An 18,194-nucleotide genomic window follows, 5' to 3' on the forward strand; every position below is an offset into this window, starting at 1 on the left:
CCCTATAGCCATTAAAAGCAAAATATTTTGCAAGGTTCTGATATGGCATACTCTGAAACACTTTATAGATTGTGATACAGATGTGTAAAAATCTCAGGGCCAAGAAAACAGTAAACAGTTGGTGCCCACATGCTGTACAGTAAGATAGCAATGAAGTGGGACACACTGCACAAAGAATCCAGAGCTCCCACTCCAACCTCAACCATAAATTTTCAGAAATTACTTACAGCTTTTCATGTTCTTTTGAAAATGTTACCCAAGATTCTTGTATGTCTCAGGAAGTTATTTTCTGTACTCTGAAAGAGTGCATTGCTTTCAGTTGGAAAACTGAAGTTCCATCAACTTTAAACCTGAATAACCCCTACAGTATTCAGAGGGATTCACAGAGATTCTTCCATCTCCATATTGCATCTTCCACTATGTCAGATTTAAACTTCAGTAATTTATCCATCATAGCTTTAGTTTGCTTTAAAAGCACTGGGGAAAAAAAGTCTAACAAATAAAATAGACAGTAGCTGGGATTGTGATCCTTCATCTGGGTGGTGGACTTTTTTTCTATATAATGCAGGCTTTATGACATCCTCATGTTCCACAACTATAAAACAGAGATAACGGTTCCATAATTGTGGTTAATGCTTTGACAGCTACAGATGAAAACCATTACTAGTGCAAGTTAAAGCCACTGAAATGGATGAAAAGTCTCGTCCTTACATCAGTTAACATTTTGAGGAACTGAACATCATGCTTCAATCAAACAGATAGCTCAGGTCCTTAATGGAGTATTATTTCCTTGCTCATGCTTAAAGGTAGCAGGGACCAGATCACCTACTGGCATTCTCTCCCACCACCCACATCCATACAAGAAGTAAAGTCAGTTTCTCTGGATTTAAACAAAATCCTTCTGGTTTAGCAATGCACATTTCTACTTAAGCAGTAAACATCTGTCATCTGCCATTCATTAATATTAATTATAAATGGTCACTAGCTCATGGGATCCAAGTCCACCAGCTGAGATTTTTCCAACTGTGACCTTGCTAGGGTTTGTATAAAAAGTGTTCAGAAGGGTCCTTCCAAGCCTGAAGCCAACAATAAGTGCAATTTGCAGAGTATAGCATTTAGATCATGCACTTAGAACAAGAGCAGTCGGAAAGGGATATGGAGAGTGGGGGAGGGAGGAAAGGAGAGAATACAGGGGCTGAAACAGGGCTCCTTTAAACACGTGAGTGTTTTAGACCTTTCTGTAGGCTAATGACAGGGAGAGGCATCGTTCACAATGAGACTGGGCCATCCACTAAACATTACTGTAAATGAAAGGTTGTGTGAATTAAAGGTTGTTCATCTCATGTTTCAGGAATGTAGTTGTGTTTCATGTCTGAAGCCTGTTTTCCTTTTAAACGGAGTTCTTCAGATGACAAATGAGAGAGGGAATTTCAGAAAGCAAATGGGCAGAAGTAAATACATGCTTAAGAACAAAGCAGAGACAGAACGGTAGTTGTAAATCTTTATGCTAGGGCTACTGTTTGCTGTAGATATTGGGGAGGATTAGATTAGATTCAAAAAATTTCATTGTTGGGTCATTTTGCTTGTAAACCCCAGAAAAATCCCCAGAGTTAATCGTCAAATACTAACCTGCAGATGTTTCACTTGTGGACCACTGGTCAATTCTTTTTACAGCCATTTCTTGTTTCAAGGGACTAAACACTGAAAATTTTGGAAATGGTTTTCTGAATTTTTCATAAAAGCATGGCCACCAAATTTTTAAATGTCAAATATCTTTTTTTCTTCTCTTTAATTTCTTGCCACTTAAAAATTACTTTAACAAGCACTTTTGAAAAATATTTGTTTGCCTCTGCCCTTAAAATTAACTTTTTTTTTTTAAACCTAAACATACAGCAACATTCCCCTGAAGGGCTGCATCTTTGTCTGCTGTTAAATTTTACATAGCTTCACTGGCAGAGTGGTGGTAGCTTTCATCTCTGGTGAATTAGTGTGACAAGTCCACTGAGTCATCTACACTGGTATATGACTGCAAAGAGGAGCATGGCAGATATACCACCAAGACAGGATACCTAAACTAAACAAAGTGGAAGAAAGTTGGTTTCAAGGCCCTCATTCAGGTCCAAATGAAAATCTGAGCTTGGTAAAGACAGCAGGAGACTTTATATTGAATGCGTCAATAGACAGTGATACTTGAAATAGGGCTGTGTAAATGTGCAGTATGCTGTCTGTCTGTGGAAGTCTTTCAGAGAGCAATAGGCACGAAAGAATTTTATGGAAATGTTGTGGTCATTTTAGAAATGTAGGGAAGCTTATCAAAGCATTATCTAGTTCTTTACTGGACTCTGTGGCTGGACTGCTATACTTAGACTGCTTCTGATGGATGTTTGTCTAACCTCCTTAAAAATCTTCCATGATGGAGATTCCCACAACCTCTTTCCTGATCTTTACAGTCTCTGATAACAACACTGGATGTCATCATCTCATTGGAAGCAATAAAAAGCTCCTTTGGCTCTTCATAATGAAAAGCTATGGCAGCAAATGTTTTCTTTATCAGAGTTATGGGGCTGGAAGAGAGCTGGGAAGTGGCAGCCTAAACAGACCAAAGGCTACAACAGGTGTCAGAGCTGGCAGGGGAGAGTGTGCTGAGAGAGGCAAGGAGGCTGGAGATGCAGAGACCTGGGTAGGGAAAAGCAAATAGAGCTGCTTGGGTGGGGAAGAATAGACAAATATCCAGTAAGATGAGGAGAAACGGCAGCCAGAAAGTGCTTGTTTTCACGTTGTTACAAAGGAATGTTGAAAAATCTTTTCTTTACAGCTAGATCCAAAGTACTCTGAAGTCAATGTGATTTTGGTGGGTCTTGGACAATGCCCTTTAAAAGAAGTAGGCAGCTAATACAGTAGTGAATGAGTGCCATTGGTTTCCACAATTTGCTGTGCTATAACAGCATTGCTATACATGGAAGTGTTCCACAGTTCAGGATTTAGCTGATTAAACAGTGCTCTATGTGTCACCATTAAAACTTGAAACACCCACTGCCAGATTTACTCTGTAGCTCACATACACCAAATATTTTGCATTCTTGGACTAAATTTGATGGATGTACTACCAAACTGCTTTCTTGCGTTTGTTCTTCTTTCCAGGTCATACAGGCCAAAATAGAGTTTTAGATCTCCAGAAGACAAGGGCCAGTGGCTGTCAGTAGCCACTTCCCTTCATCTTTATTTCTTTGGTAATATTGCCCAAAGACAAAAAAACAGCTTGCTCTGGTCTTCTGGGGAGTAGAGAGAAGAAAGTTATCAAGAAATTTGTCCATGGCACACAGCCTACGAGAGCCTGATTTTCTCTACCAGCTGTGACAAAGAAGTCCCACTGAAAGAGCTCCTTACAATGCTAGAAGTTAGGGCAAGGACTTCGGAAGTACTGGCTGCAAGAAGTGGAGAGAAAGGATAAATAAGGACATGCAGGCAGACCAAGGAAACAATGTGGGGGAAGAGAAAACGGTCTTCTGCTCTTTTGCATGTGATCTCTGCGTGGTAGCTGGGAGAAGACAGTAGCCACAGTTTCCTATTTTCCTCTCCTTGAAATACAGTAATGTGATGCCACCAAATACAAAGGTGCTGTGGATTAGTACAGTACAGCTGTGCAATGAAGGAAGGCCCATTTGTGTCTGCACAGAATAACTGCTAGTTTGGTTTCAGACTCTGTATGACCTACACTGTTATCTTTCTCCCCATGAACCAAACCAGAAGAATAGCCCCAGATAGTCCAGATGCAAACCAAAAGATGCTCCTTGGCCTTGTGGTCAAGGAGTGCATCTTTACATGCTTTTCCTTAGCAGTGTATAAAATAGCTGTGGATTTCACCTTCTAAAGTTGGAACTATTTCTCTCAGTCCCAAACATTTCTATTCAAGAGTGAAGATACTAGAAAGGTGTTGGAAATTTGGTGCTGAATGGATGGGCACTTTGGAAGGGTGGAAGAAGAGAAATTGGTGATGTCCTGTTTTTCCTACAGAACTCAGACATATAAAAGATGTTTGCAAGGCACTTCTGGAGCACAGTGAACATCCTGAAGGGAAAACTGTAAAGAGAAAAAGAGCTGATTTCTACCCCTTCTTTGCTTTAGTGATCTAGGGAGAAGTGCTCTCGTGTCATCCACATTTTAATAGAAGAATGCAGTCAGCTTTTTTTTTTTGGATTCAGTTCCTGTACAGGAGGAGTGGACCACTCACTTCTTTCTCTGCTTTGAGATGACTGCCACACTGTATAGCACTGTATGTGCAGAGAATTGCAGCAGGTTTGTGTTTCCTGCTTGCACAGTGTGTATGTCTGTCAGAACTGGGAGGTACGGTGAGAATTTAATGTTCACCCTAAAACAAATTAAGCACACCTGTAGCAAAATGCTACATTACTATTAATTAGTTTGGATTTTAAGGTCCTAGTTTGCAGCTAGTTACATAATATGGCATTCAAAAATGCCTAACTACAGTTAAATTTTGAAAGTGCTTTGACTAAAATTTAAAACTGGGTTTTCCCTGCCTTTCCAGCCCTTGAATTCTTGAGATTTACATCCTTGCTTATTAGCTATTTTGGATTCACAAATCTCTCTGACCCATACTGATCCTCTTTTTTCCTTCTTAACCTTTATCCCCCAAGATCTCTTTTCTAAATGGTGACCATTTATGCAGGCCAGCGGTGGTGGGCAGCCTTGTGCTGCCTGTGTCCTGCCTTGCTCAAGGTATTTCCAGAAAGCCATTTCCCTTGATGTTGCAACTAAGGAATTCCCAGTCTCAACAGCCCTGCTGTTGGGGGCTGGAAATGTGTTAAAGTTAAAGAGTCAAAACCCCTGCGAGGAAAGGAAATGAGAGGTCCTCTTGGCAGAAACAAACAGAAAATAAACAACCAAACTCAATTCCTCAATTATAGTAACTCAGGCTCGCAAAGGCCAGAGTTATGACCCATTGGCGTATGCAGAATGTAAACACAGGGATGCAGTAATTAGCTTTGTGTTCATCTTGAAGCTTCAGAAGTCCTGTGACCCACCATGGAGTAAGGTCATTAACCACAACCACACAAGTGACCTTCACACAGGACACCCCATCTCTCACAGTTAGTCTAGAGAACAGTGCACTGTGATGGCTATCTGGCTCACATGCTCCAATCCTTTTGTTTTAAATGCCACCAAGCAATACATAAGGGAGAGGATCTGACTTTCTGAGCTGATTGAAATACCTTATTTTCCCATGTAGTTATGCTTAAGAAGTTAGCGGGCAAAATCCACATCACTCATACTAGGCTGTCCTTAGCAGTCATTGGGAAAAAGGGGCTCTTTCTGGAGAAAAAAATCATTTTGCCCTTAGAATCCATCTAACAGTGCATGAATCCCCCTCCTCAAGAGCAGTATCCCATCTTTAATATGATAAATCAAGGACCTTCTTAGACATAAACTACTAATTTTTTAGCAGAGGCTCAGAGACGACTCCCATCTTGTCATGCCTTTTCTGAATTCTCAGAAGGCAAAACCCTTGCTGTAAAAATCAAGTGCACATCAAATTCAAATTGTCCATTGTGAAAAAAAAGTTCCACAAAATGAGTAAGCAACTACTCTAGAGTCCAGAATTTTCAGGAAAAAGTGGCTATTACTACAGGAATAAACACATTGTTGTGACACATATTTATGCAAGTGGCTACAGAGGGGTTTCTTTGTGTTGTGGAGATCACAAAACCTTGATTTTATGGGCCATGGTTCAAAACTTGTGCAACGTGTGAAACTCTACTGATTTCAAATGGTTTCCTTCCCTATTTACTTCCACGAACACCTTTAAATTGAAATACAACTTACACATCTTCCCTTATTTTAATAGAGCCTCTCTTTCTCTGTGCTGCCTGAAACAGCTTATCTGGCCATTAATGAAATTGATGCACCTTAAAAGGACATTAAATGAAGATTTTGTTGCCATTGTTAGATATACTAAAGGAACCTTCTGTGCTCCTTTGTTACATGAATCCATATGGCATCAGAGTGTATACATTAGAGTGGGTAACTCAGTGAGTTTAAGTTAAGTGAATGCAAGCCATTTATTGTGTAATAACAGGGTTGCTCCAAAAGTAATGCCTCCTATGTTGTTATGTTGGTCCATGACATCAGAAGCAGAAGTTGGTGCTATAGTAGTAGAAGCTGAACCTTCCCACCAACATTCTGTTATCTTTTGTTGCCGTGTGACAGATGGCAGCAGAGGGACAGTCTGACAGAATGGTGTCTGACATGGAAATGTGTATGAAGCAAAGGTGTGGAATTGAATTCCTCCATGCAGAAAAAATGGCACACACTGACATTCACTGATGCTTGCTGCATGTTTCTGGAGACCAAACAGTGGATATGAAGGCAGTGAGGCACTGGGTGGTGTGTTTCAGCAGTGGCAACAGTGACATGAAAGACAAGCCGTGTTCTGGATGGTCATGCACAGTTGCCAGACCATTAAATGAAGAATGTCTTTATCCACAAATTGTTGGTTTACAATAGGGAACTGCATACAGAGCAAGTCTGTATTGGAAATGATGGTGGTAATGCTGGAATATTGCAAAATATTCATGGGACAAGATGGGTCCCATGAATGCTTGCACAGGGACAGAAAGAACAACATATGCAAATTTGTCAGGATCTATTGAACCAATACGAGGCTGATGCAGTTTCTTGAATCACATCATTACCATTCGTGAGACATGGTATAACCACCATAAGCTGAAGTCAAAATGGCAGTGCATGAAGCAACATGTGAATTCCCCATCGAAGAAAAAGCTCTAGATGCAGACCTCAATGAGTAAAGTGATGAGCACTGACTTTTAGGATAGAAAGTAGTGATCCTTCCAGATTTCTTAGAAACTGGACAAACCATCAACACTGGCCACTGCATCACAACATTGACTAAGCAGAAGGCTTGAACTTTGAGTCAGACCAGAGAAGAAGACAACTTTCCTCTCGCAATATGATAATGCCAGGTCCATGCCAGTTTGCCATGGAGCTCACTGTCAATCTCAGTTGGACTGTCCTATCATGCCCGCAGTATAGTCCAGATTTGGTGCCTTCTGACTTCCATCTTCTTGGGCCAATGAAAGATGGACTGTGTGGGCAGCATTTTCCTCGCAATGACACCATCATAGCAGCTGTGAAACAGCAGGTCACTTCCACTGGTGCAGAATTTTACAAGTGCAGCATGCAGGCTCTTTTTCATCACTGCAAAAATGCAAAGCTAATGGTTGTGACTATGCTGAAAATTAGTGTTTTGGAGCTGAGAATTTATTCTATCAAGCAGTGTTATTGTGCTCTTTGTATCTGTTGTAGTTATCATGGAAATTAATAGGAAGCATTACTTTCATTGTGACCTATGTATTTTAACCTTGTTAGTGTTAAGTTACATTGTTTTCAGCTGAAGTAATATCTTGACAAATGGCTTGGGGTTTTTAGCTGGCAGATAGTTTTGCATATTTAGTGGATGCCTGATAGGATTCCTTCTTCATACCATAGTCACCTGAAGACATTTTCAGACGTGATCTGGTCTGATCAATATGATTGAAACATTACATGGACGCACACCAGTAAGGGGTAGAGGAGCTAGCTAAAAGAAACAACAGAGATGACCTGAGTATCAGCCTTCTTATCTATTCAAATCAAACCTTACATTTTTATACTCATATGTACACAGTGCAAGATATAAGACTTTTTTTTAACATGTAGCTTTAATATTTCCCCCATACATATATGCTTTCCTCATTAAAACTGCTCAACACCAAATCCTGTTCCCTTACTTCCCTGCTTCCTGCCAGTCTTCATCTAGAATTCAGCTCCTTGTCTCAAAAGCACTGCTTTCTGTCTTATTCCTACCATGCACTGATAAAGAAACCAGCATGAAACATCTGCATTCTCCCTAGAGCACAAATCATTGACCAACAAGCTACCTTGCTTTCAAGGGGCTGCAGTCTTGTAAAAAACATCCTGCCTTCACACTGTATGGAATGACAATTCCTATGCTCTACACTGAAAAAGAAATATTCTATTCTACATTCATCCCACCATATTTTTTTTCACATCTGGTATTTGAATTTTTGCCTTTTAGAAATAGAAATATTATTTGGTCTGTGCCTGCACAGAATGGACACAGCATTTGCTCTCTCATTTGAACATTAAATGCCACCAACATAAATATTCATCGGTATTTGAACAAGAAACAATTGAATATATTATTTGTTTAGAAAAATGCAATGGTGCAACCACTGTAGCCTCTTAGCCTGCATAGTACCTAGCTTTCTAAAACATTTTTCCTGCTCATACATACCCACTTGTCTTTTGGCGTGTGTTTTCAGTCTCTTCAAATTGATCAGAAAATGTTATCTGAAAGCATTTAAAACTGACGACTCTGGGGGTTAGCTGGGACTGAACAGAAAGTTATGTGGTGAATGTTCTCTTTCATTTGGATGTGAGATCTTGGCAGAATTACTTGTGCAAGTCCACCAGTACTTCTGTATGCAATTCTGGCATTTGTCTTTTGGCTAGTACAAGTCAATTTCATACCAATTTGCAGACAAAGGTACTTGTGTTCAGCCAGACCACGCTTATTAAGGCAAACAAATAGTATAGATAGATAATTTGCAATGTTTACCACGCTCAGAAAGTTAAGGTTTTTTCCAGTACATCCAGAAATACATTTACCATTTATGGACATGGCTACAGGAAACCCTTGACTACCAAAGTATATGTATCAGTGAAAAAGCCAAGAAGATGTTAAGTGTGAAAAGTAAAAGTAGCAGTGCGTTGTACACTGAAAGTATGATGGAGAGAATGGAATAAGAAACTGGAACTTGAAATCATATAGTCTTGTAAGCTAAAAAGAGCTTTCTGTCATGGTTTTAGAAGAGGGCAAATATGAAATAAATTGAAGAGAGGTTTGGATGGAACTGTATAATAAAAGGAGCCTTTACGTGAAACACAGGGAAACTGGTAGATCAAAACACTCTAGGATCAACTGGTTTAGTGGGGAAAAAAAAAAAAAGAGTAAGAAAAACCTCTTGGGCTAGTAGGGCTATTTATAATTGAATTATTCCCATTTGTTTACATTCATTCTGAAAAAAAAACACCCCAAACCCTAGCACCTTCTCCCAGTAAAACTCAATTTACTAGCGAGTGAGAGGGGAAAAAAATCAGTTATACAGGATCTCACCAGCTTTAATGGCATACTAGCAGATGGAAACAAAAAGCCATCTTTGTTTGTCTTATCTTGTTCTGTGTAACTGTTCCAGAAACATGTACTTGCCTCTCTGAGATAGCAGCAACTTAACTGACTAACATCCTGTCTCTGATCTCAACTTCTTGAGCAAAGTCACTGAGGCATCTGTGACGAGCATACCCCGTCATGGTGTGGTCTTTGCCCTTACTCCCTCGGCCACAGACATATAGTCAACATGGAAATGGCAAAGGCTGACTGAACTAACTTTGTCTTCGTGGTTGCAGATGAAAGATCGCAGCACTGTTGATAATTGCTAGGTCTGCCACTAGACTTAGTTGATGCTGTGGAGGCTAGTCTCCAAAGCAATCTCCAAGTGGCAATGTGGAGTTGTACAACGCAAAATAGCATTTTCAATATTTCTTAACAGTAAGTCCGAATGTATTTACTTTCACTTTTCTGTTCAAAAGAGTTTTTGTTGTTAACTCCCTCTCTCCTCACTGACTGGACTAGCTAGCCATAAGAACAAAGCTTGCTTTGGCTTTTTGTACAAGCACTCTCTTGTTTGAAGGGGAATAGAAATTCCTCTTGGAGTAATAAGGGACAGTGGAAGTACGGAAGATAAGCTGTCTGGAGATTAAGTTGGAAAGCCTCATTTCCCTATCCCAGTAGGAACATAAGGAAAACTTTGAGCTTAATCCATCCCTTCAAGCTATTCTAACCTAGTGTTTCTTGTGTGAATTTCCTCAGTTTTATTAAGGATTATCTTTTATTTTATTTTAAATAAACTCATCTCTCTTTGAAGGTGTACAAAAATGAATGGGACAGACATTTGTGGATAATATCACAGAGGATTGCACGGTGCTATCTTTCAGAACATTAAAAAAAATACTCTCAGCCACAAACATGCAAATCCCAAAGGCGTAAGGAGTGTTGGAACATAGTTGTTGGAACATAGGTTACATCTGGCTGCATTAATTTCAAAGGAATTGTCTACTGAGTGTGAAACAGACTAGAATATAGTCTGCGACTCACTCAAAAGAAAAGAATAATGGTTTTATGCATATTGCAGGAAAAAATGAAGATTCATGATTTTAAAGAAATTCTTGTGGTATGCAGTATTTTTCAAATACAGCTTGGTTCAGATCCTGTAAAATAAGGATTGACAGTAAAATAGGTGAGGAGTTTCTTTTAAAGTACTTACTACATATGAACAACAGACACTTCTCAAAGAGAAAAAATCCAATCTGAGAATGCTACTGAATTACCATAAAAAAATACACGACATCATTCTCACCTCAAAGAAAACCAACAGTTTTTAGTCTCAAAATTAAAGTTCAGAACTATATTTTCAGCTCTGACCAAAGTATTGTAGAAAAAAATACTCTTTTCTCTTACACAGGACTGACAGGTTTGTGCTTCAAGCTGTGCCACTGTGCAGGAGCAGAAGTGATAATATTCATGGACATAATTAATATATAGTCTAAGCAGGAAGAAATCTGTAAATAGCTTGTCTTGGCTGCTCCCCTGAGGCAGCCACACTGCTCTGCCTCTCCAGAAAATCAAATATCTTTTTATATTTTTACAAGTAATCTGCAACAATCCTAGTGATAATTTAACAACAAACACTGGGTATCTACTTGGTACCAGCAGCTCATGCTGGCTCACACACATTCAGATGCTCTACCCCTTCCACTCATCCTCAAAAAAGAAGAAAACCTGCTTTTGAGTTTGGGAGGTTTGAGGAAAACGGAAGAGTTGGGGAAACAGAAAGAATGGTGAAAATAGGAGAAATGGGGAAAAAGAAACATTCCATTGGCATTCCTGTGCCAGGCAGTGTAACTGCACTGGGGACAGAGGAAGTAACTTCCCTGCTATAAGAAGGGGAGAAAAGAGAACAACAAACTCTATCGCATGGAATTTGTATGAGATCTAATTTCATATACTTCTGAAGCGCCTCTCATTCTTGGACATTCTTGGACAAGATCCGTGTTGAAGAATAAGCCCAACATGCTGGCTTGCATGGAGGGGTGGTTCTGTTGTCATTCTTGCTTACTGGGCAAAACCAAGTGGAGTTTTCCTTGCTTGCCACACAGTGTTGAGGTCTTTCTCCTATGCTGCAACTCTGCAAGCCGTACATCGATGGCAAGATCATGCCACATTTTTCAGCCAGAGCTAGTACAAAGAGTTCAGGGTGTGAGAGAGGTCACAGTGCTGCAATAGCAGGAGTTACAGGCTTACCTCTATGGGAGCATGACATAAGAACTACTTTGGAGGAATCTTACGGTCGAAGCATGAAATTTGACTGTCTGTACTCAACAAACAACTCTCACCATGACAGCTTTTATAATGGACCTTTTTGCTCCACGTGCAACACCTCATCCTGGCAGTTCTTTCAGCAGAACCTACAGAGAGTTCATCTTCCCATCCAACCCACCCTGTGCCCTCCGGATCACACAAAGTGCATTTTTTCAGCAGCATTAGGACTTTATTTACACCAGGGAAGGACACAGCTCCCTCCATCCCAAAGAATGTCACATCAGTGGGAGCTCTGGGGAAGCCAGCAATTGAGGCTTAAGAATTCAGATGCGAATATTTAAAAAAGTACAATACAAAACTCAAATTATGATGATGATAACGTGGTACCTTTTCCTTCCTTCTGACATCTCTTTCTTTGTACCATACATTTTCTGCTCTCGCTTGTAGCTGGGCAAGGATTGCCCCTTGCTGACGGATGTTGTACGATCTCTCTGACCCTTACTTCATTTCCTCTTTTGAAACCACATGTTTTTCCTTTCTTTGTGCAAGGGCTCCATGGACTCCACTCACTAGCTTCACAGTGCACTGCAACAAACATAGGACAAGCTGAGCCTGGCCAATATCTTTTTGTATACATTATGCATCTGGTACATTCATCTTATTCTGCATCAGCCAAAAGCTAGCAAACACAAATGAAATGAATCAGGATTTAAAACAGTGAATTGAGTGAATTTGGACTACTGAAGGTATATTGCATAAAATAATGTCAAATAATTATGTCAGATGCTATTTTGTACATGCTGTTCTGTAATTCTGTTCCTGAAACAGGGCAGCAACAACACAATTAGTCTCCACGAGATCAGTTACTGGGGTCTTATGTTGCTTTGATTTTGTAGAGATAGAGCTCCTTTTTGCCTTAGTGGAATTAAACAGCAGATAGGAGAAGGAAATCATTGTGTCAAGCTGCTGCAGCTGGTCTTAGAGGTATTAAATTTGGAAATCAATAGTTATAATGAAATAATTGTTATAAAAAAATTACATTAGGAATCAAGCATCTTTGGTTATCTCTTGTTTGGCATTCAACTTAAATAGTGATACATCTGTAACATATATAAGGTGTATGTAAGCAAAGCAGAGGAAATTTGGTGGTAATGAGGGATGTAATCTTTTAGAAAAGTACAAGTTGCAGTTTCTAAACGACAGTGAACTAAATGCACATTCCATATTATTGGAAACGCAAAGGTGTGCAACTGGACACTTGCCCAAAAAGTATAGACAAAAATGTGGGCAACTTGGAGCTTCAAAAACGTGGTCTTAATACCTGTGCTACTTCTTTGCCACCTCCTCAGTATCCTTCTCTTAATAAAAGGTAGTAAATGTTTACTTTCTCAAATGTTACTTAAGAATCTAAACCTCCACTAAAGAAGGAAAAACTTCTTGCCTCTCTATAAGGAGAATTTCATAAGTCAACATTTTTCCAGCTCCAGAATTTACTTCAAAATTTTTCAAAACTTAAAAATATAACTGATGTCAGGCAATTTCTGATCCACTCTCCAGTGAACTGTCATGTGAGTAATTTTGTTTTTAACATTACACTGGAGCTTTCCTGTTAAAATAATTGGCCTTCACGTGCACAAAAAGGTTCTGTTTTTCCTCCATAACTTTAAATGGCTTTTCCGAGTTAAGACTGACTCATTGTTCAAGCAGCTAAGTCTACAGCACTTGGATACAGCCACCAAGGAACAAAAATTATCCCTTGAATTGCTTCCAAAGATGAAAGTCTTTGCTAGAAAATAAAGCCGTAAATACCGTCACTACCACCTGAACTAATAACAACTTGAGAAAGAAAACACTGCACATTATTTTTACTCCTGTGTTGCTTGCCCTGCCAAAAGGGCTATGCCAGGGAGAGTTATGTGCATGATGCTGTGGAGGAGGAGATTTCCAGCATGGCTAGGCTCTGCCTAAGTGTTCCCTGGTTGCTGGTGGCTGAAGAAGTTACTGCTCCCACCACAGCTTGCAGTCCATAGCCACTGCGGTTCACAGCCAGTGCACCAGAATAATCTGAGCCCTGCTGCAGCCTCAGCATGTCCATGGCAGGGGACATGAATGGCAGCAGCTCACAGGCAAATATATCACTCTTCCTGCTTTCAGCTGCAGGAGTGGCAGAGGGATGGAGCAGACAGCTAGGTGTGGTGACCTCCAAAATCACCCTGGCCTGAAGAATTGGAGCTTGTGAGTCAGAGACTGAAGAGATATAACAGCAACTCTCGTTTCTGCAGCCATGAGTCACCAGAGCAGTGCTGCCAATCTCACTTCTTCATAGAGAGCACCATGCTGATTTTCTAGAGTCAGGTGGTTATATACAAATACCAGTTTAATTTCTAGCCCTCATCTCTAGGAAGGCAAGCTTCAAAATGCTGATGCACACACACTGTGAAGGCACAGACAGCACAAAGGACTGAAACCAGAGCAGTTAGTATTTTAAAATTCAAGCTAAGTGTAGGGCCTGGATTGAGATTTGTATACCTTTGACAGTAGTGGTGCAGCCAACACTGTAACAGTTCAAGTTAGAGGAGGATGTTGTTCTAGCTCAGGGCAGGCCAAACCAGCAAGATGAAATGGGCCTTTTTTCCTGATGCAGAACTGCCCTTAGCATTGGAACTGCATTTTGGCGCACAACCAAGCTTGCTTTGTATGAAGCGTCCTAAGTTTGTTGTGCTGGGGAATGCACCTTGTGATGCAGAACATTTCCTGTGTGGATTTGAGCTGCCCTTTCCCAATGCTGTAACTGATCTTGCAGCTTGTGCCCTTCACAGATCCCCCATCCCCATGAGGAAACCAGGCAGGGCTGGGCCTTTATGTGGGGCTGGACTTACCAATACTAGCGCACTCCATTGTGTGGTTGTTGGCTTCCAGCCCATCTGGGCACTTTTCAAGGCACTTTCCACTGTATAAGTAAAACTCACTTTTACACTTTGTGCAGAAGTTTCTGGTGAAGCAGGTATCACAATCAGCTTTACATTCTGAAATGCAGAGAGGACACAACACTGATGCTCTTTGTCGTGAAACACCATAGACTCACATACAATAGAATTCAAGATAAAATCACTTCACAAGGCTCTAGCAATATAAAAATCAGATCTGCAAATACATGCTTCATGTATTCTTGCAGACCTACGCAAACTGAAGACAGAGAACAGCTCATCAGAATAACAACACAGTAGTTATAGTGTATATAAATACAGGTCCTGGGCCCAGTTCCACACTATCTATCTCCATCCATCCAGGAGAAATAAAATATGTCAAAATTTAGAATTTGCTTAAAATCAGCATAAACAATATATTTCCCAGTTCTCAGCTGTTTTTAAAATAAGAGAGCAAAAAATTAGTGTATGACACAGCTCATGTCTGATATGCAAGGCCACACACTGCTAAAAAGTGAGCAAATACTTTACAGTGTCATGTTACTCTGTAAGATTTTGCTCTAGGTTTGTTCATTAAATAACTTTTAGTACCAGGTAAAATCTGGAAGAGTGTCTTGGCTGTCACACTTATGTTTTTATATCACCTGTGAGGTTAAAAAGTGAACTCAACAACAAAAATCACAGTAGGGAGGGAAAGAAAGGGAATGGTAAGGATATTGCAAAACCAGTTCATTTATGGTTCAAAATACATAATGGGGTCAAAATGCTGCCAAAATGGTAAATAAGAGAATTCTTTAGAATAGAATAGTTGTCTGCTTCCCAGCCTGAAGGCAACACAAATTGGGTAACATCCCCAAACCAGGCTGAGACCTTGCCATCTGGTACAGGCATTTACAGGACTACATTGCATGTGAGATGAGCTATAAGGAGGCCAGAACAAAACACATCTCCACAGAGAGCCACCAGCCACTGTTTCACTGTGTCTCATGGTGAAGGCCAATGAGCTAAACTTCCCCAGGCTCCGGGGCTCATTGGCCCTCAGCTTTCTCTCAGCCCTGCTGCCACTCCAACATGCTGAGCAGGCCTCAGGAGTGCCTGTGGCCTGCTGGTGCTTGACTTCTGTGTGAGGGTGCAGAGGAGGCCAGCTCTCAACACCCAGGCAGGTCATTCATGCAGAGCTGGAAGCCCTGAGCTTTAGGTAGTTTTGTAGGTTCTCACCTTAACTCCTTGCTCAGGTTAATATTTGTTGCACTACTGTAAAAGAACTGAACAAATAAAGACACAGCCTGTCCATCTGCTTCTCTGTTGATTTGTCTCCTAAGGAGATACAGCATTCAAAAAGCAACAAACAAAGCTGTGTTCTTCCCCTTATCCAGCACTTACTTGCACACTTGTTAATGTCAGGATACCGTGTCCCATAGTATCCGCTTGGACACGAGGAAAGACATACTCCAATCTGTTTCATGCCGATCCTTTCCAGAAAAAAAAAGAGTCTGGGCTTACATGACAGGCATCCATTGTAGTCCGAACATGTAGCACACCCTCCTTGGCAACCCTGGCTCACGTTAGGATGCACTGAAGAGACAAGCATTAAAAAACAGGGAAGGGAGGGAAGAGAATAATAAGTTAGACAATTTCTTTCAAAATAACCATGGTATAATGGTTCCTCTGTGTTTGGAAGGGTTGGACCATCCTCCTCTCTGACAGCTCTTAGAGATTGCTTCATTTTTAACTGTGTCTTTTATGACCTAACTGTTCATTTCAGTGATTATTTCATCTCCATAAAACTGAGAACCACAGCTGATGTGCTCACATCTTGCAAAAATAACTGAGAACAAATTATATTTGAAATGGATGTTATGGAACAGTAGCATCCTAGAGAACTTTTATTTTTCAAGTTATTTTCAGAGGCTTTTCTGCTGCTTCTTCATCTAACCTTTTATTCATACAGCTCAGCACATAAGTACATGTTCATTTGTGTTTGATTTTACTAGCTGAACAACTTAGTTTATCATTTCCCTCACTGACTAAGTGACATTTGATTGAGTTCCGCTGTGCAGGAATATGCCCCTGTTAGATTTGATGCTAATTTGTGTTAATAAAAAGACACAGGAGGGCCATCCTTCTCACCCAAATTCTTTCCCTGGAATGTTCTCTCCAGAATCTCTAACAATCACAACCTGATGTTCAGACATAACTGTGGCATTTACCCTGCTCCAAACCCAGTATGGAACATAGGTAGGATTACATTTTTCTTTCAATTGGATTGCTCTAATTCTTCAGACACTGAAAGGAAAACTTATTACCCTCACTGCTTAAGACTTTTCTGTTCTTATTTGAGGGCTTAGAAGTAGCAGAGAAGAGAGAAATATTGCAGACTGTCTTTTCAGTAGCAGACATTAATCAGTGAATTACTTCTCAGTCATACAGAATAATGTTTTGAGTCTTTCAGTACTGTAGAAATTCTTACCTACTTCTAATTACTTCATGATTGCATTCTTAAATAAGAGTTTGATAATTAAGCATCAGGTAGCTCCAAATCTGTGCACTTTTTTACCTCTTCTTGTATGAAAAACCCAGACACTTTTCTGAGTATAAGCTTTCATCTTTCAACTTGAGACATCTGGTTATATGCATATTTCATGTGTAAGAGAAATCCAGACCTCATTTACATTTGTAAATCTTATGCACAAATACTGTTGTCTTCTTGTTCTGCCTTGTCCTCAGGCCTGTAATACTTTTATAAATATATATGTGCCGTACTTTCATCACCTATTTCAGTGTTTTGAATTTATTTTTATCAGCAGACACTGATAAATAATTCACATAAACGATGAGCTTGCTTTTGTTGGCTCCCTTCTGTGGATCCCTTGGAGGCGGACCAGAAGCCCATATGAATCCATGGCTTACAGGCTGAAAACCACCACTCTAACTGCTAGCTTAGGGGAGTTTGCCTGATGGCAGGGAAGTTTGGAAATACCTCTATGCTTTGTTCAGTTTTGGCAAAAAGACATGGCCCAGGAACGGGAAAAGCACTCCTCTACGCTCTGAGATTTCAGTGACCAGTCCTACAATCTGAGAAATGAGAGTTCAAATTTACCTTCTCTCTTCCATTAATAGAATACAGAATGAGGGTTATTTCTCTCAACAGAGCTGAACAGGTAGGAAAATAACAAACTTTGGGCCGGCTGGAGGCAAACAATTTCAATAAGAATGTAAGAACCTAATTCTCTCTGCTTCTGAGTCAGTCACTTTGTAGAACAACCTTGAGAGAAGTGTCCTTACTACCGGGACACACTAACTATGCTCACTATGTATGGAACGTTTTTTCCAAGAAGATTCCAAAGGTACTCAGTATATTGATTTTGAAATTAAGAGCCTAAAAAACCTGACTTTTTGAAGTTAACTACGTGGAAATGTATTTGTCTCTCTTGCTCTTGTGTTGTGGTTCTTGCAGAAGGCTACTTTCAAAGGCAGACACGGTAATGTGATATAAGAACAATGTGACATTATTTAAAAACTACCATGATTTTCCTTCATTATGTCTGGCAGTGGGAAGAGAAAGCAGCTGAAGTACAAAATATTTGCCATCAAATCTGCTATATAAAATATGGATGATCACTTTTGACAGGAAATATATAATTTGTGGGCACCTGTGACAGATCATTATGCATCAATTTGCTTGATAGAGAAGACAATACATGCAACTGCTCAGAGGTCAAGATTTGTGTGTGAGCCCTTGAGACAGACTGTACTTTATTGCCAAAAGAAGAAAATTCTCTATAGCTAAG

At 40.1% G+C, this 18,194-nt stretch overlaps 1 protein-coding gene across 4 annotated transcripts in view; it reads right to left on the reverse strand.

Annotated features, from left to right (window-relative positions):
- Nucleotides 1–18,194, reverse strand: part of RSPO3 (R-spondin 3) — a 66,492-nt gene that overhangs the window by 13,557 nt on the left and 34,741 nt on the right. For all 4 annotated transcript variants that reach the window (XR_002436751.1, XR_002436752.1, XM_021391272.1 and 1 more), the window contains exons 2-4: nt 15,787–15,978; nt 14,356–14,502; nt 11,864–12,061 (exon numbers count right to left, since the gene is read on the reverse strand). Coding sequence is in view for 2 of the 4 variants with exons in the window: in XM_021391272.1 (XP_021246947.1) it covers nt 11,864–12,061; nt 14,356–14,502; nt 15,787–15,978 (537 nt within the window). In the remaining 2 variants the exon portion in view is untranslated. The remainder of the gene's footprint in view (nt 1–11,863; nt 12,062–14,355; nt 14,503–15,786; nt 15,979–18,194) is intronic.

Source organism: Numida meleagris, chromosome 3 (genome assembly GCF_002078875.1).
Source record: "Numida meleagris isolate 19003 breed g44 Domestic line chromosome 3, NumMel1.0, whole genome shotgun sequence".
Classification (NCBI taxonomy): Eukaryota; Metazoa; Chordata; class Aves; order Galliformes; family Numididae; genus Numida; species Numida meleagris.